The sequence below is a fragment of the Calidris pugnax genome, unplaced genomic scaffold (genome assembly GCF_001431845.1).
Source record: "Calidris pugnax isolate Ruff unplaced genomic scaffold, ASM143184v1 scaffold39, whole genome shotgun sequence".
Taxonomy (NCBI): Eukaryota; Metazoa; Chordata; class Aves; order Charadriiformes; family Scolopacidae; genus Calidris; species Calidris pugnax.
Window position 1 is genome coordinate 8,158,869 of NW_015090828.1, and position 19,424 is coordinate 8,178,292.

Here is a 19,424-nt window from a genome sequence, read left to right on the forward strand (position 1 = left end):
AAACTTTCTTTTTTTTTTTAATTGTCCTAACTGAATAAGGCTAAATGAATACTGTAATTGAAAATATATTTTAAATCTTGTCATGAGTTTTTAAAAAGACTATTACAAATTGTATCATTCCTGATTACACAGAACTTTGTGGGTGGTTTTAAATAAATTTTATACTTCTATTTTGCACTTAGTCGTCTAATTTTTCTTTCCTGCATTTTTCATGCATTCCTTCTTGTAAAATGCTTTGAGAAATAAAAGCAAGTTGTTTTCCCAATACAAACCAAACCAAAGTCATGCTGAAGTAAGTAAAGACTGAAAATTTAAGCCAGGAGAGCCTGCACCGTACAGCTTCCAGTGAAGTTAATGCCCTGCTTTATAATAAAACATACCATGCTACATATATCTCCATTTAAAACTATTTGTGGCTTGAAAATTAAAGGAATTAAAAAATTACTGATTCTAAAGCTAGAAATAGTCTCGTCCTAGAACCTCATCAAAGGTGTTCTGACAATAGCAAGGAGTTAACTCTAATAAAAATATTAGTCTTCAGATTCTGTTGTTTATATAATTTACCCTATTATCAGTAAAACATCTTTTTCAGGGTGGAGTAAGAAGTAATTGCTGATAAACGTATTTTCATTTTATGAGCCGTTTTCCCTGCAGAAATTTTGTTGTTGTCACTAATAACCGCTGTTACATGTAGAAATACATTTATGAATTAACTCAGCCCTGTAGGGCCTACAGTAGGGTCACCCGAGGTGTCTGCACTGGAAAGGGACGGGCATCAATCCTCCAGCTCTCTGGTCCCTCCGTCAGTCTGTCCTTGCTTCCTGCAGGACTGCCCTATCCCAGACAGAGCCATGTGGTGGGAGAAGCAGCCAGAGAAAATTCGGAACCACTGCTACTTCTGACCAAAAAGGACCAAGCGTTTGTGAACACATCTACGCAGTGTCTCTCTTTCTACCAGCCCTGTCTGGCAGAGCAAGGTTACGGGAATCATTTACTGTGGCTTTTAATTCTCATCCAGTGGAAACAGTCCAGGTTTTATTTGCTTCAAATCAGAGGGTATGTTATTTTTTCTTAAGACAAACCAGACCTCAGTGCTAGTCCACTTTACTGTGTGACATTTGCTGTAGAACAATACTAGACAGAATTCCGGTTCTTTAGATCTGAAGAAAAGGAGGAAAAGTTTGTATTCACTTCTTTTCATTCTCTAGTAAGCACAGTAGCAAAAGCTGCTGTTAAAATAACCTCCCAGCTAACTGGAATCTGCTAGAGGACAGGAAAATGCTGCTGTTCTCAGGCTTCGGTAATTCCCTAGTAATAAACTACATCATGTGGTACAGCACATCTGGTTCCTGGGAGCTGAGTGCAGTAATCCAACGGGAAGGCCTGTCCCCTCCCATGTCATTTGCTACTCTGTTAGAGGATAATCATTACTGGGCTTTGATAGCAACATCTCCCAGCTTCCCCCAGCCCTTCTCTAAACCCTACTCTCAAATCTTTCAACAGAGCTATGCGTTCCAGTTTGATATTAGAGTCTGTAACCTATAGCACAGCTGTCTGAGAAAGCGTGTGGATTTTGAATGGCACTTTAAAGATTTGGGAGGAAACACAATAACATCATTATCGAGGGTGAGAAATTGATGAAAAGCAACATTTTCCAGCTCCCTTTCAGGTACTGCCAGCCAACTGCATGTTGCCTCCCCGGAATTCCCAGAGTTCCCAGTCAGAGCTACATTTCTTCATACATTATGGAGCACATCACATACCGAGATCTCAAAACAGCTTCACCCGTAGTTTGTGGGAACAAAACCAACCCAAATTTACCTGCCCTGGCATACCTGCAAGGTTGCCAAACCTGAGTTTATCTTGTAGAGCTCAACACCTGGAGGTGGTTTCAGTGCTTATATAAACTTACATAAAATAATAACTTATATAAATTGGACGACATATAAATTAAGGTAATAGAATATTGATGTAGTACAATTGGTTGCTTTTAAATTGCTGAGGCTGTTACTGCCTTAAATTACAAAATCTATTAAAACGACATTATTTGTTAACATTACAAGTTTACAAAGTACCTTTTCAGTCTTTCCTGGAGACGGCTGACCCCCTGCCTGCTGATGGAAAGCAGTGAAGGAGCTTCTTGTTTTGTTTGCTTGCGTGCGCGGCTTTTGCTCTACCCATGAGTTTTCTCACTTTCCCTCTTCTGATTCTCTCCCCCATCTCCCCGTGGGGGGAGTGAGCAGGCGGCTGCACGGTCCTCGCTGCCGTCTGGGGACAAACCACCACAGCAAGATAAAACTCTTTTCCTAGTGCTACAGTTACACTTTTCTGCAGTGCTTTAATACCCGAGAAAGGCCATAGAATGGCAGGGTTTGACTGCTGTTGGATAATGCTAGTGCTGATTACTGTTGTTAGATATTATTATACAATATTAGTTTGCATCTTCAAAAGGAGTATTAAATGAAATACAGGCCTTCCTGTGAGTGCTCTACATCAGAAGCAGAATATTCAAATGTAATTTAAACACAAGCAAGACAGGGCTTCTTAGTAGTGTTTTGGTTCAAAAAATTGCCTAGATAGATAGTCTAAAATAAAATAATTACCACCAATACTGATCTGTGGTTTTAATCTAAGACACACTGGAAAAATATTTAAAATGTTTAAATTTAAACCCAGGTATTTCAATAACCATTGGCTGGAGCACAATTCCTAAGATGTGTCTCTACTTCCCTGTCCAGTCTGCTTACTTCTGGATACTCATATGCTTTTATGATACACACCAGTTATATAAAATTATTGAAAATGTCAATGTCTTTTTACACAAGGCCAAAAATTACTTAAAATCCCTACTATATCATATGCACATCTCCATTCATTTCTAACAGAACTGCGTAACACTTCTCAGCTGTTTGATTCTGAAGTCGTCCTGAGTTGCTGCTGGAAGCACCACGACTTAGCCTTATTTTTCAGCTGAGAACAGTAAAACATTTGCCTCCTGTGGGTTAACAAGTCAGCAGTTCAGTTTCTTGTGACCACTTTGTTTTATGTGTAGATCCTGTTCCTGCATGCTGATGACTGACTCCCTTCGCTTGAGGAATCCCTTCAGGGAAATTATGTACTAATCCCATGCTTCAGCAAGCAAATACTTCTATGATAGGCTCTCACTTCCACAACAACAGAAAGTCTTGTAAGGATTCATCTGGGTTACAGCTGCTACAAATTTTAAGGCTGAGATTTGTTGAGCTGTTGCAAATTATCCTGTTCTATGAGGATAAGAAGCTGCAAGAGGCTCAGGTGTTCTGCTGCTTAACCACCCTCCTTAGGCTGTAGTTCTTGTGAGATCTGATGAGCTATGTAGTCAAAAAAAAAAAAAAAGGAAAGAAAAGCCAAGAATGCTCTGCTGTAGAGTGCTCACCAACAAGCCCAAGGCTCTGGATGACCCCCAAGAGTACAGGCAAGTATTCCTTTCCCATGTAATTTCTATTGCATCTAAGCATATACTAGAGTTTTTGTCTCCTTTGCCCTTTTGTACTGAAAGAGGCATTATCTGGGCCTGTTACTGCACACAGGAATTCTCAAGGTGTTCCCTGCTCTTCCTGTAACCCTCAGTCTGCACAGCCCATGGTGAGTTAAGTCTCTCAATCTCTACACTCAGCTGTACTGCACTGGGAATTATGCCTGCAGGGCCCTCAGCTCAGAGGCCTGTGCTCTGCTGTGGGAAGAGCCTAAATATTGCCAGCAGTAGCAAAGGGAAATCGGTTCTCAGCTCTCAATCTCCTGCTTCTAAAAGTGGTCAAGATTCTTCTTCCAATCTCTCTTCTTTATTGCCTGCCTATACAAGTGCATTAACTCTGTCTTTCATACAGCATGGCTACCCCAAGATTGTAAGGAAATAGATAAGAAATTCTTTCTTGTATACGCAATCAAATCTGATACACCCATGAAAAAAGGGCCTTCCTAAGGGTACTGAGGACTTTCCTAAAGCACTGAAATACAAGTCAGCTTGGTTAAGAAGAAAGGAATCCATAAAACCTATGCCCTTACACAGGGCAGCTATTCTTGTGCTCCTCTTTATCTTCCATGAATGATGAGGAATGATCCAAACATTCTAGGTCTCCCTAGACAAGAAGCCTCACGTTAAACTAACATTCATAATATTTTCTCCTTCAACCAATACCAGGTAAGAGCTATCCTGCCCTCCCCTAAGAACTCTGAGACTCAAGTAAGTACTTCTGATTAAAGTCAAACGTTAAATGGTTAAGCAAAACCAAGTCATAAAATTTGGAACCAAATCTGTCTGATTTTAGCTCAGAAATTAATTTATTCTTAAAAGATACAGTTACATTTTCCAAAAGAACATTCCCCCTTTTGCAAGAAATGTGTTTCTCTGAAATTTCACATTATCCAAAACAATTTTCAAAAGGGTAATACATCGTAAGAATGGTGGTGGTTTTTTTAAATTTTGAAGTGTCAAGTGGGAGTATTCAGAAAGGTATTTTATACTTGGTTAGGAAAAGTTCTTTAGTTGGTTGTGTAAAATTACTGTGCCCGAGCATCAGTTCAACTGAATGAAAGCTGAGCTTTCATGGGCTTGGCAGAAGAATCGCTGTAAACAGCATGGACCCTGGAGACCTCTGTGTGGGGATGCGAGTTCAGAACTGAAATAGGAATGTTTTCAGAAGTTACCTCACTAGTGGTGAGTCGCCCCATTAACAGGGCACCGAGATGATATTTAGCTTACATTTCCCCCAGCACCACTGACAATCTGTTCACTCTTCCATTTACCTTAGAATAACCTCTAAGTTATTAGCAGAAACATGGTAAGAGTTTTTTTTTTTTTTTTACAAAATATGTCTCTCTTGAATCTAGCCTGTGTTCCAAATTTTTTAGCTGAAGATTTTTATATATCACCTCAGCTTTTTTTTTTTTTTTTAAAATGTAACTAGAGAGGCTGTGGAAGGCTTTATGCCATAACTGCAGCCAACAACTACAGTTCAGGTAACAGCAAGGCTCCATTTAATAGCACTCATCTGCTCTGCACTGCCACTACCAACCACTGCCTGCACTAAAGCAGTTCTGTTAGAAAAGACCTTCATCACTTCCATCTAAAGAGTCCTCTCCAGTCCTGTCCAGCTGCCACTGTGGGCAGCATTGTACTATCAACAGACTATTTTGTCTATATATTTTCCACATGATTTCAAATCCTTTCCTAAAAATGCTACTGTTTCTCTACATATTTTTATTTGTTCATAAATCAATTTGGACATGACTACATTAGGATGGAGCTTTCAGTTCTCTGTCAGCACTCTTCAGAACTAAGCCAGCCTTCTCATATATCCCCTGTTATATCCCCCTTAGCCATCCCAGTGACAATTACAAACCTTTTGTGAAATATACTGGGATACTATTTATGTGAACTGTACCATACACATGATGTTCATTCTACCTTTTAAATCACTCTGTAAACCTCTAGAGACCTTTAAAGTTTATCTGAGAGTTAATTTTTGGTTCTTCTAATGGAGTTCACTGGGGTTCCTCGGTGAAGGTATGCCTTAGCCCCCCTGCACTGCCATCTCTTAGGACCAGGAGTAGTGCCAGATATTCAAATAAGGCTAAGTTAGAGCTATGAACACCTACCAGCCATAATAAGGAGGGGGCTTTCTATGCCAGGGAAAGACATTCATTCCATTTACCTTCTAAATTCAGTGTAAATAAATACTGTACTGCTTCCTGAGATCACAGTGAGATTAAATGCTGTATTTAATCTGCATAAACTACAGCAAAATGCAGAAACCCCTATTCTTTTGAGATGTGAGCGATGTGAATATAAGAGGTAGTAAAATGAGCTGTATCAAGACCAATCCCCTAATAATTTCACTGGGTCAAACCTCCACACATAACACCAATGCAGACAGCTGTGTGATGCTCTGGAAAATATTCTAGGATTCAGCCCTCATGGACACAGGGTCAAACTTGAACTTAGGAAGGACCAGCTTCTTGTCAAATACATTTATCCTTAATTTAAATTTAAAGGAATAGTTACAAGCGCATCCAGTCTCACAAACATATACAACAGACTAGAGATGTGACAGAAATTCAGTATTTAGGGGAGGCACAGACTGTACTGCCCCTTCTCTGTACTGTAAGACTGCAATTGTTTAACCATGGATGGTAAATGTTCCGATTAAAATCTACAAACAACCTGTTCAGTAGAAGTTCTTACACAAAAATTATAGAAATGGGACCTTTATCAGGGTAGGATCTCCAACTACTTTTGCAAGATCAATAAGTAATAACCAAGAGGTAAGATTCACTTCTCTGAGCTTCCTGAAAGCATGATCTAAGTAATTTTACTGAATCGCTACCAATTTCCTGAAACAGAGAACTTTACCAGTTAAATACATTGTACGTGATGTTCACAGATCACAGAACACCCCAGGCTGGAGGGGACTTCAACAGATCATCTGGTTCCACCTTTTGTGGAAAAGGAACCCTGGATGAGATGATCTGGCACCCTGTCCAGTTGCATAAGGAAAACTTCCAGTGACAGGGACTCCACTACATCCCTGGGGAGGTTCTTCTAGTGATTGATTGTTCTCACTGGAAAAGATTTCTTTCTTATATGAAGATTAAAAACTTTCCCTGTGCTCCTGGTGCATATTAGCAGAAAAATAATTAATACTTGTTTTATTTATGCCAGGGCATTTATATTTAAACTTATAATTCAAACTTTGTCAGAAGTTCATTCTCAACCCATCTAATTTTGTCCCAATATAGTAGAGCATAAAAGCCTTTCCTTCCTCACCCTGTGACTCTTAAACCCATCAGCAGCTACGAAGAGCAGGTTCCACTAATAAAATGTGTAGATCTGAAAGTTATTTCAGGAATTGAGCAGAATGCATAGAAATGTATTTCCAACAACAATATGAAAAAAACATAATACAATGATCTTTCATAACTGGAGTTGTTATATCATCAAAACAGAGTAAAATAACCATCTCCCTGTAACTGGCAAAGCTCTTACATTTAGCTGGACAGATAAAATATGACCACTTACTAAACATTACTAGTTTTCTGTGCAGTCGCTTCATGTTTGGTATGAAATGCTAATTTTGTGTCTTCTCAAATGTACAGATTGTCAAAACTATGTTTATTAGAAGATTACCATTCTATAATTTCTTCTCCAATTAATTCCCATAAATGTATAGTATGAATACAGCTAAATCTGTTTCTGGTTTTCTTCAACCAAAAAATAAGACTCTTCCACATTTTCTTCTCCATTTTTCTTTCACGGCAGACACCTATGATATCTCAGATTAGTTCTGGTTTACCTGATGCAGGAAACACCACAGTACCTCTGTGGCTGCTGTACAGTGATTTGTGTACACTGTACAGTGTACAAGTGTTTGATAAGTGCTTTATTTTTGTCTAAAGGACATTATATAACAGGTGTTCAGTCATAATGTATTCATTATGGTGTTGAACTCTAGTGTAAATAATGATTTAGTAAAGAGTAATAGTGAAGCTATCTGTGCTGGTGTATGAACAGGGGAACCTGCCTCTGAAGCACTGGGCTCCTTACAACCAGCCTTACCCATGTTCTCATTTTCAAGAGAAGGATAAGCATTATAACAGTTTCTTGTTTCACTTTATTTCAAAAACAGGATGTCTACTTTTTGAAGGCTGTGAGCTATAACTTAAAGGCACTTCTAAAGGGAATGACAAATGTTACTTGCAGCTGATACCCAGTCACTCCTTTTCCACTGCAAAACCCCTGCAGCACACACTTTTCTTTTGTGGTAAGTTTATGATACAGTCACTGTTATGAGACCACTTAGGGGCACTTTGAAGACAGTAAAGATTTGTGTAATGACAAATGCGATTATTTTTCTGCTTCTTCAACATCTCAGGGATCTGAAGTTGGAATAATTATTCAGCTTCACTAAGGGGAAATGTATTTGTATCTCTGAAATGAATTACAAGGGTGGTTTTCTTTTTCTTTCTCAGCTGAAGGTGAGATACTGCACCAAACCACAAACATAATGTGCCAAACGTTGATACAGACCAAGATGAGTGCAGGTCCCCATTTTATACCATATGCAGAAACACTACGATCTCATATTCCTTGAGCTAATGAAGAAACTCCTCTATCTCAAACCAAGTCATATGCTAGCTTTTTTAACACACAGTGTGTTCACTGGAGACCTGAGATACCCTCTCCTCAATCTGCACTCCACCTGCACCCAGTATCAAGATCAGCGTGCTTCTACTTGCTGCTTCAGTGTTTATACTCTTTAGTGTATCAGCTGTTGCTTCTACAGTGCTGAATCAGTAATGCTGGGTGCTGTTGTGGCAGTGGAAAATGTATTTATTTCTATAATTGTATATAAAAGAGGTGATGTTTATGAGAGGTCTTTTAGTCACAGATCCTTAAAAAAAAAAAACCAAACAGAAAGTGGTTAGTTTTAAACCTTTTTAAGTAACAGTATTTCACCAAGCACCAAATGAGCCTCTGTTTAAAGGGGATTTCCAGAAAAGCTCTGGTTAGTAGAGAGCATGTACACCACTGTGGAAGATGCCATGGATCAACTTCATGGCTTTCCCAAGGAATGGCAGGCAGCTGAGCACTGAAGGCCAGAGATCCAAAGTCTAAACTATTTGCACTATGACATTTTACTACTATGTAGCATTTCCTGATATCAAAGTTTTTTCTTTGCGCTCTTCCATTCGTGTTTGTTAAATGTACTGATTGTACCAAAATATATATGATGTTGTGATTATAAGCTCTAAAAATTGTAATTTCTCTCCATGGTATCCCCAGTTTGTTCTTAACTCCTGTAACCACCAAGAAGGCTGAAAGTAGGATATGCTTTACAATTTTTGCTTTCTAATTTGTATCTTTTTCTCAACATGCCTGATTATTATAAGGTAACTTGTAGAAATGTCGTATCTTTCAGACTGCTGCCCCTACATCAATTTTGGATTAAATTGTCCAAAGGTACTTAAAAGACACTTAGGGCGCCTAGAGTTAGTTATTTTAAGAAACAAGACTACAAGTGCTCACATTTTTTTCACTGCGATTTCCATTTCATCTGTTCTTCATCAAAACCGCATGGTTTATCTTCAAAAGAGGATACGGAGACCTAAAGAATTCAAAAGGAGTCATTAGTGTGCTATAAATGGCAGCGGCAAAAATTGCCAGCTAATAGTAGCAATATGTACATGGAATGGAGAAAGTAAACGAAGTAATGTTCTACTCGAGGTACAGGAAATCAGGCTTGTGGGTTCCTATGAGCTTCTAAGGCCTTCTTTGAGAGCATCACTAAGAGTTATGCATCCTCTGATAAGAAGCCCCTGGGACAAATGACTGAAGAACAGAGCCACATCATAACATTTGGACATTCATTGACAATTGCTTTTCTTCTTTAATACAATTTTGCCGCTTTCCTTTTCATGTATAGTGTGGGAGAGAGCCCTCTCACCTTTTTAGCCCCTGATCTTATTTCCAGGTTAAAAAGTACAGATTCTGCTTCAGTCAACCTACTAAACTGGATGGAGTTATACATGAGTAAGGTTTAAAATGTGTAAACTTTAGAGAACTATGTTTCTCAGTGTAAAACACCTAAACCCTCATGTAATTTCCACTATTTTTTAAAGGGCTAAGGCAAAACTACCCATCTTTGTGTACTACTGAGTACCAAATGCTGACAAATTTAACTTCACTTGGTGGTCTCCATCTTCTTTCTCTGATTGCTCTCCCACAACATAATCCAGCCACCCCACTGCAAGCAAGAGCTCAATGTTGTTGCCTCTCAAGTGGATTTTATTCCATTGTTTAACTTTGGTTTTAATGACAATAAAACACTCCAAAGTCCTGTTTTCACAGTGTGTATTGTTAACTTTACTCTCAAGCGTTAAGTACTATCCCATGAGCGTATTTCACCTCAAAGCAAACTTGTGTAAAAAAACTACTTAAAGGATGGAAGGCTCTTCACAACATCATCAGAAGAGTGAAATTACTGTTGCCCATGAACTGCTGAACTACTTACTGCAATCGCATCTGGCTGCAATTTCTGGTTCAAAGCAACTTTAGTGCTTTGATGAGTCCCTCTGCTGAGTCTACTCTCCCTTCACCTCAGGTGATCCCGCCGCCCTCCCACTCCCACATCAGCCTGAACGCTGGTGTGCGTAAAATCAGCCCTCAGGGCCTCACGCGTGGCTTCACCTCAGGCTGAGGGCTGTTTCCGACAGCGGCAAGGCAGCCATGAGAAGTGCCTGACAACTGCCCAGACCGAGCCGTTTGTGTGGCGGGGGAGAGGCTCGAACAGCGGCGGCCTCAAGGTACCGAGGCGGCCAGGCCAAGCTGCAAGATGGCGGCCGACCCGCCCCTCCCTGCCGCCGCCAAGATGGCGCCGGGGCCCCTCCTCTCCCCTCACGGCCTCTCCGCACGCGGCCGGGCCGGCGCTACGTCATCAGCGCGCGCCGCCGCCGGAGGGCGGGGGGGTAGCGGCGCCTGCGCGGTGCGGGCGGCGCTGGGTGCGGGAGGCTCGGAGGGGCCGGCGATGGCTCCGGCGAGGCGCCGCTCAGGTACCGGCGGCGGAAAGGGCCCTGGCGGGGGCGCGGAAACCCTGGGGGAGCTTGGGGTGAAGGGTGAGGGGGAGCAGGGCGGGCCTGTATTGTTGGCCGGGGGCGGCGGGAGGAGGATGAGGGTGAGGAGGGGCGAGCGGGCGGCGGCGGCCTGGCCGCGGTGGGGGGGCGGGGAGGCGCTTGCTTCCCGCCCGCCCGGCCTGCCGCCACCGGGCCGGGAGGAAGGCCCGGCACCCTCCCGCCGCCTCCTCCTCCTCGCTTCCCTTCCTCGCTCCTTGAGGGCCGGGCCCGCTTTGGCGGCGGGTATTTGAGGCTGCGCACAAAAAAAACCCAACCCAAACCAAAACCCAAACCACAAAAAATTAAATTAAAAAAGGAGGGGTTTTAGCGGCGCGGAGGCGGGAGTTTAAGTCGTTTTTTAAGCTAACCGTTGCGGGGAAGGCGAGGGGGGGAGGCGGCGGGCGGCCCGGCCGCTTTGGCGCGGGGAGCAGCGTGCCCTTGTGCGGGGAGAGGGGCCCGCGGCCTGCCCGCAGCCCGGGAAAAAAAGCAATAATAACGCTGAGGATGATGATAATAATCAACTACAAGTTCTTCCTTCTGCAGAGTGGTCTCTCCCTTAGGCTTCGCTGGACACCCGAATAGATTTTTTTGCGCGTTGACTAGCGCCGGCCCCATTGTTAAGACGGGGATGGGGAGGGAGAAGGTGGTGCCTCAGGAAAATGTAATAACTTGCCTTGCAACTTTTTTGTGTTTCCCGCTTCCCGTGCGTGTGGCCCACCAGGTTTAGGGGTGTAAAGATAATCTTCCAATTTTTCAACGCGCTTTTTTTTTTTTTTTTTTTTTCCTTTTGACCCAGAATTAAAATAACCTGATGGTATATGTTTCAAAGATTGTAGCTGCGCTTTATTTTAATAGATTACAGTTATAGAAGATAGACACCCGGGAGATTCTGCCTTTCGCCATGGCTCAGTTTGGAGGACAGAAGAATCCCCCTTGGGCTACTCAGTTTACAGCCACTGCAGTGTCTCAGCCAGGTCAGTTTACATATCACCTAATGTTTGAACCCTGACATCTAGTAGATTTGGAGGTTCTGTGGTTGGGTACGCAGCTAAGAGTGGCACCGTGCTAATTAACTTCTTTAAATTGTGTTTAAATGGTTTGAGTTGGGAAATTTTCACACAATAGAGACATTAAAGATTGTTGCCTAATATTAGCTGTCGGGTTGGGGTTTTTTAAAGGGGTGCTAAGTAAAATCCCAGGTGAATTTTTATCAATTCTCCTGGTCAGTAAACAAGATATTAAGTTACTCATATCCAAAGGCGTGTAAATCAAATCACCTTTCATCAAATTGCATTGCTCTAGATTAAGTAATAACAGCTCTAATAAGACATTACAGATTTTTTAAATGCTGCCTGAGTTTCATTTCCCGGGCAGCCTAAATCAATGTTTATGAAGTATTTTGCCTTTACTAATATATTGGACATACTGTACATAGTGAAGATGTCTCTGAAATTTGCTGCTTATGGAGGGGGTACATTTTAATTTTTTTTAATGTCAAGTTAGAATTCAAGGATTCCTATAACCGAAGGGATCACCCTGATAATGATTTTTCCTTTGTTTTAGCTAAGAAGCCTTATTTAATTGCAGACTAGCATATTTAAAATCCTAGCTGCTAGGTTTTCACGTTTCACATTGTTTTATAGCATGAAAGGTCTTGACACAAGAATGTGAAGTTTGCTGTGTGGTGGGTCTTTGTGCTTCCATTTCCAGTTCTGGGCTACCTTTTGTTCTTTTCTTGAATACAAAGCGTTTCCTAAATACTGTATTTTTATTGTCCCGTGTGAAGAGGCTTCAGCAAAGCTGCGGTACGTTGAGGAATCAGGATGTCAAAATGTGAGGGTAGGCAGTAACCTTGCTGAAGAGATGTCTTTCTAAAGAGTTGTGTGGTTTTTACGGTTGTCCTTTGCACCTTTGATACGAGGTTGAATGACATACCTCCTGTGTCAGGGCTTAGGAAAAGTTGGGAATGCCTGCCATTCTTTGGAGGTGCATGTCTTGGGTGGGGGTAGAAAGAACAAATTTTTCTCCTGACTCAGTTTTCTTTCCCAAAATGACTCCTCTATCTCCATTTTTTTCCTTTGGGCACTGGTCCAACCTGAGTCTTGGGAAGAAGTAGACACAAACTTTGCTTTCAGTTCTTGTGCCTGACTGGGTGATACCTTGGCGTGATCAAGGGATGGCAGCATCTGGGCAGTTCTTGGCTGATGTGATGGCTAGTGTGTCAAAAACAGTGGTGGGAGACCGAGGGCCACCTCCATCTCCTGTTTCAGAGGGAAAGCTCTGTGAAACCTGCTGAAGGGGAGGAGCTGGCAGCCATCTTAGACCTCACTGAGCTAGGACCAGAAGGGGGCCCTGGAGAAGATGTGGATGGAGCAAGGGCACTAGAAGCACACCCCACCTTCTTACCCATTTTCCTGTTCCTAAGACTCTGCCTTTGGTTAGCCTACTTCTGAGCCTCCTTAAATTAAATTAAGTGCCACATTTAATTGGGGTAGGGCTAGTCAGCATCAGTTGCTGTGAGTTTTCTCACGTGCTCAGTGAGGACAGTGTCTCCAGGGAGTTTTAGCTGTTCATCTGATCCAGCATCACCTGACTCAGACATGAGAGCTGTTAAAGGCTAACATTTGGTTCCAGTTTTGCCTTCCTACTGTTCTGGTGCCACTCTTCACACTGTGCCATCTTCTCTCCAGTATTTCTTGAAAGCATTTAGCTCCCTGCATCCTTCTGTGCAATCCTTTCCTATTCTGCTGCAATGCACAATCTCTGTCTGTGTCCTCTTCCCCGTCTCTGCTACTGAATCCAGTCCTCTGGGTTCTTTCATGCAACTGCTGTTTTTGTACCTGTGTACGTCGTCCCTTGTTTGGTTTTTTTTTGGTGTGTGTGGTTTTTTTGTTATTTTTTTTTAATTGTTGGCAGTGCTGTTTTATAGTACAGAGCACAGAAACTTCTTCTGAGATGCATGCAGTGCTCTTTGGCCCTCCTGAGGGCTGGAGAGCAGCATTTAGTGTTGAGCTGCAGCTAAGTAGCCACCTTTCAACATGAAGCTGTGAGTGTCCTGCCAGGTTGCTTGCTGGATGAAGAGCCAGAGATGCTGTCAGTGCTCAGGCATGCTGACCAGCGTGTGCTGCTCCTCACCTGCGCTCAAGAAGTCATGCAGATTGGCTTACCCTTGTGAAGCTCAATGTTTATTCCTGGATTTAAAAGAACTACTATTACCAAACTCTTACATGTTTTCAGAGGATTGGCAAAAAGTGTTAGATGTATTTATGAATGCCATCTGCTTTTATATAAGTGTCATGTTCCTTCTCCAAAGCATCAGGGTAGTTGGGTACGGGGGAAAGAGATCTTGAGTTTTTTAACACAAGCAACACAATATATTGCATTTTCCTAAACTGTTGTCAAACATGGTGAGTAATGGTGCTAGAAACCCAGTTTGACAATTGCAAAAAGGTAATTTCAGGTTTTGGGGGGAGGGGGGTTTGGGTTTGTGTGTGTGTTTTTTGTGGGGGGATTTGGGGTTGGGGTTTTTTTGTGTATTGTTGACTTCGATGCTGTCTTAGCCATCCCTGGTGAAGAATGAGTATATGAGTTAAGGTGTGACACTCTAAGGTAGTTGTAGAATGTCATGTTGTGTAATGAAGGGTTCCTGGGATCCCTTTGGGCTAGCTTACTAATTACTGTCTGTGCCTGTGGTATTGGGAGAGAGATGGGTAATTCCAGGTGCCAGCAAAGATTTATGCATGAAGAGAGACTCCTACTTGTAATACAGTGAAATTGTTCCTCTACTTCTCTTGTGGTTTTGTGTGTCACATGACTAAAACCAGAATAAAGTCCCTGCTGTGCCAGTTAAGCATTGTCAAAGCATAACTTAAATCGCGGCTACTACAGAAAACTAAAATTTAAGAAATTGAAAATTTAAAAATTCCTAGATAGCACAGTTTGCTTTTTGTATGTACTCTTTGTACTTTTAATTTGTCTAATGATATGCAAGTTACTGGAATGCCTGCAAAGGAGAATCCCCTCCTATTCTATCAGCTATTAATTTTTGACATGTCTTTGGTTGGTATCACAGCACTTGGCATATGCCGTTTTTAGGATTAAGATTTTTGGTTGCACAGTGAAGCCCATTTTCGTAGAGCTGTAGTTAAGCAGGGATCCTAGCTATGCCATGTTCTGGCTGATAAGTCTTGATATAGCAAAGACAGCAACACTACATTACATTAGAGTGAAGAATTGGGTACCTGATGAAAGCAAAAGTGCCTGAAGCTCAGAATCTTGCTATCACCCAGTGAGGTGACTAAAGAAAAGTGTACAAACAGGGAAAGCATGTAGTGCATCTCAGAGCCACTGAGAAATGGCTGATCCACAATTTGCTGGCTTGCTGTAAACAGATGTCCTGTGACAAATACACTGAGCCTACTCTATTGTATGCCTGTTAAACGGATATAAATTTTTTTTGAGTAGGTTGTATAGCATTGAGTTGCAAGTCTGTTAAGCCTGAAGAAACTTAAAAACCCAAGGACCCAAACTTACAGCTTCTAACAACTGTGAAAAGTGTCCAAAGCCCTGGATAGGGTACTCCTTTACTGTAATCCTCACAAATCTACATCACTTCCCAAGCAGTTATAAGTAGCTACTTACTTTGAAAATGTTTCGCTAATCTTAAGGGGCCTCTGGAATTCAGAAGAAGCAAGAAGAGAAGAGTTTTTATTTGCCACAATGGAAATTTCTGTTACCTCAAAAGATGCTTGAGCAGCCTAGGACACCAGTTTCTATCCAAGGCCTTGTGGATGGCTGTGCCATGCAGTAGTTGGTGCGGGTGGAAGATGCTTGGACTGCATTTGAAGGAGGGCATCTCCGTCACTGTACTTACTGAGATAATTACCAAAAAAACCTAGTAATACAAACACAGTCGCCTGTTTAATCAGAGCCTGTTTGACAGAGATGAGCACATGGATGAAAGGTAGTCAAATTAAACTCCTGGAGCACTTCAGGGCAAATCTGTAAGAACAAGATACGGCTTTGAAAACTTGTTCCTACAGGTGTTAGCCTGTGAGGGGATCTCGGCAGTCTTTTGTCTTTGCCCAGTGTTAGTAAGTTGATCTGTGCTGATCTAGATGACATGATACCCACTTAATATTAAAGGCTCGTAAAGTGATGGTAGAGGTGGCAAAAAATTAATTTATTTGATTTTCTTAATGTATGAAAATGGAACAAGAGTCTTAGAGTGGGCTGGGAATTGTTTGAGATAATTATGGTTTATGCTGGAAGGGAAGTGATCCTAGTGGAAACTGAAGAGAGCAGGAACCCTAAGATCTGGTTTTGGGAGCAAGCATGTTAATATTTTTGCCGGTATCCTTGGTACAAAAAATAAAGAGAGAACTTGTGAAACTTGCTTGATGACACTTCCCAACGCCATCCCCCTGTGTTGGTACAACATTGGAACAGAACATCAGACTGACTGCCAATAGCTGGTGTAGTCAAACACGTTCAGAGATAATAGCGTGAAGTGGATTTAAGCACTAACAGGAATTTCTGCTCAGCGTGTGGAAATAAGAGGAGAAAGATTAATGCATTGGTCATTTGCTTTGAGTGAGCCAGCAAAGTAATGCAGCCAAAAAAAATGAAAGTTGTACCAGCATGCATCAGCAAAGCATTTTCACTAGATGTAAAGGTCTGTTTAAGGTGTTACGTGAGGCATTGGTGAGGTTCCAGATGAGAGTGTGCCTCTGCATGGTCAAAAACATGCATTCAGATTGGAGCTGATGGACAAGCAGGAGGCAAGAGGATCAAGAGAATGGAGGGTCTGTCAGAGGAGAAGCCCCAGACGTGGCTTGCTTGGCTTCTGAAGAACCAAATGTTGGGATTACCTAGAGGAAAATGTCTTGAAATACTGCAGTTTTGCAGTGCTTTAGAATGCTTGATCTTGCTGTTAAAACACCTTGTTAAAATGTTATTACTTTTTGGAATACTTATGTGACAATATTTGCAGTTCATCTTGATGGTGATTATTTTCACTGTGGCTTCCATATTGCATTCATGTTTCATTCCAAAACTGCGAGATGATCAGTGCCATCAACTTGTTTTCTGAAGACTGTCCTCCTCTGGGAAGAACAGTGTGGTAGAGGGGATTACCTCGTTCAGCATCTGTTGAGTTGGTTACAGCAGTTTCCTGTGCTGTTTGTACGGCGATGATCACCAGCTACAAGCAATCTCTTACTGCGTCCCTGGGTCAGGAATGGCAGCTTCATTTTGGATCCGTAAGAATGGTGTGGAGCACAAACTCTGCAGGAAGAATGCTCTAAATCTGGTCTTCATTTCCTTGTGCCTCTTTAATAGCTTTGCAAGAGAAAGAAACCCTGTTGAAGTTGAGTGCCCTTCAGTTCTGAAGGTGGCTGGCTGACCTGTTTTTGCTGGCAATATGTTTCTCTGCTGAGTTTCCCTTTGGTTTTATTTAAACACGTGGACTAGACTGATAGCTTAATGAAGTGATACTGGATCATGCAGCTGCAGATAACTTCTTTTAAAACTTCTGGCAAAGAGGGAGCAGGTTTCCAGATATGGTTGCAGTTCTTCACTCAGATTTGCATTGTGTAGGGCTCTGTGTCCCTAAAAGTTCTGTCCATAGGGCTTAAGCATACCTTGTTGTGAATTATCCCATGCATAAGATGCATAGCATGTAGATGGATGGCTGCTCCTCGTGATTTGCTTTATCTTCTGCACTGAATTAAAAGCTGATATGACAACAAAATAAACTAATCTTTCCTTCTGGGCAGTTTGAGTCTGGGCAGCACAAACCTTTCCTAGTAAGAAAAGGAGAGAGCTCAACTTCATCCCTTTATACATGGGGACCAGTTAAACTCCCTGTTGTTAGAAGGCCGTTCCTTCTCTACCAGCCCCCACATCTACAAAATCCAGCTCTCGGGGGGACAAAGACAGCACTGAGTGAAGTGAAGCCTTGTGTGTTTTCAGAGGACGCGTTCCATAAGCCTCTGTTTCATAGCTGCTATTACAGTAACGATTTGTCTTGCTCTCAGATAGAATGAAACGTATTAATTAATGTACAGAGCAGAAAAACAATTCTTATCTGGCTCATCCAAAACCTGAAATATATTCAAAAAAGAATACAGTGGGTGTATGTGTTGGGAGTGGGTGCAGATGGGGAGGACAACTACTAGAGCTGTAAAATCACAAGCAACTAGAGAGAAGGAAATTAAGTGGTGTATGTACCTGTGCGTGTACTATTTGTAAATGAATTTAGAAGAGAGGCTAGTGAGGTGTGATCCTTTATTTGTCTTGAATTTTGGAATTGATCTACTTCCTGAGCTAGACTGGGGAATGAAGCATCACGTGCTCTGTCTAGTGCAACTGTGGGAAACCTCAGCTGTTTGGAGTTGCTTAGTCTTATTGTGTGTGTGTGTTCTCTTTCAGCTGCTCTCGGTGTACAGCAGCCGTCGCTGCTGGGAGCCTCTCCCACAATATACACCCAGCAGACGGCGTTGGCAGCAGCCGGCCTTACCACACAGACACCAACCAACTACCAGCTCACCCAGACAGCTGCATTACAGCAGCAAGCTGCAGCTGCAGCAGCTGCCCTACAGCAGGTAAAGGGAGCATTTGCTCTTGACTGCGTGAACTTTAACAATATGAAACAGTGGCTTTGTAAAGCTAAAGTATCCAGGAGAAAAGCATAGTGGAAAATGGTGAACATTGCAATATAAATCTCTTTGAAAAACAGTGGGATTTTAGGTCTGCAGCTATCAGTTGTATTAATCTGTGAAAGTGAGAATTTTGGCCATGGAGGTGTTGACTTTTAGGTATGGAAAGCCTTTTGATAGTTGTATTAATCTGTGAAGGTGAGAATTTTGGCCATGGAGGTGTTGACTTTTAGGTATGGAAAGCCTTTTGGGAAAAGGAGTTTTGCTGCAACTAAACTGAGAATCTCAAGTTTCAAGTATCTCCCATCACTATATGTATCCTTAATAACATTTTGCATGATTTCATACTGTGCCCTAGATACCGTATATGTGTCAAGCTTAACAAAAATTGCTGATTTTAGTTAAGAACAGTACAGCAGACTCCACTTAAAGTATAGAATATTTTTCATGAAAGTAATATATGTTGATACTGTTAGTTATGTTTTCTATTAGAATTGTTAAATGTGAAAAGTATCTGTTCAAAACTTGCTTAGCAGATAACTTGTATTTGGTATTATTGGGATAAAAATACTTCCTGTTTATGAGATATTTTGCTTTTATCTGTTTCAGCAATATTCACAACCTCAGCAGACTCTCTATAGTGTACAGCAACAGGTTTGTCTGATTCTTACTGTGTACATCACAAATAACTTTAAAAATAATGTTGGTTGTGTGTCTTAAAGGATTTGTCTCTGAAACCATCCTTGTGTGGGAAGTTGTTAAAGAAACTAAGTAATGTTTTTTTGTAGTGAAAGAGAGCTTGAAGTTCATAAACTTGGAGAGACGTATCCAGAATGGAAGCCTGCCTACCTTCATTCCAAAAGGAAATTTAAAAATACATACTATTCCATGCGTACACGCTTCCTGCTAAACTTTGCTCCTAACAGGGCCATGTATTTTAACTGGAAAGATGGAAAATTTTAGCTGGAAAGATGCTGTCCTAAAAAAGTTCCCTTTTACATTTTTTAATGATCTTTGAACTTAACGGGATTGTGAAAAAGAACAAAAAGACGTGGAAGTTTCAGGTCTAAGCTTCTCCAGCTGCCAAAACTTTTTTTGGTATTGCTGTTAACTTTCAGT

The 19,424-nt window shown here is 41.6% G+C and overlaps 1 protein-coding gene and 1 long non-coding RNA gene across 4 annotated transcripts in view; one reads left to right on the forward strand and one right to left on the reverse strand.

Moving 5' to 3' along the window:
• Positions 1–2,138: 2,138 nt before the first annotated feature.
• On the reverse strand, positions 2,139–10,114 carry LOC106887109. The gene is made up of 3 exons (XR_001411801.1): positions 10,050–10,114; positions 9,065–9,143; positions 2,139–2,268 (listed from the first exon to the last, which is right to left on the reverse strand). It is a non-coding gene; the product is annotated as an uncharacterized LOC106887109 (long non-coding RNA).
• Positions 10,115–10,495: 381 nt separating this feature from the next.
• CCAR1 (cell division cycle and apoptosis regulator 1) overlaps positions 10,496–19,424 on the forward strand; it is a 32,739-nt gene continuing 23,810 nt past the window's right edge. For all 3 annotated transcript variants that reach the window (XM_014940490.1, XM_014940492.1, XM_014940491.1), the window contains exons 1-4: positions 10,496–10,587; positions 11,503–11,621; positions 18,079–18,251; positions 18,915–18,959. In XM_014940490.1, the coding sequence (XP_014795976.1) occupies positions 11,549–11,621; positions 18,079–18,251; positions 18,915–18,959 (291 nt within the window). In that variant the 5' untranslated portion in view covers positions 10,496–10,587; positions 11,503–11,548. The remainder of the gene's footprint in view (positions 10,588–11,502; positions 11,622–18,078; positions 18,252–18,914; positions 18,960–19,424) is intronic.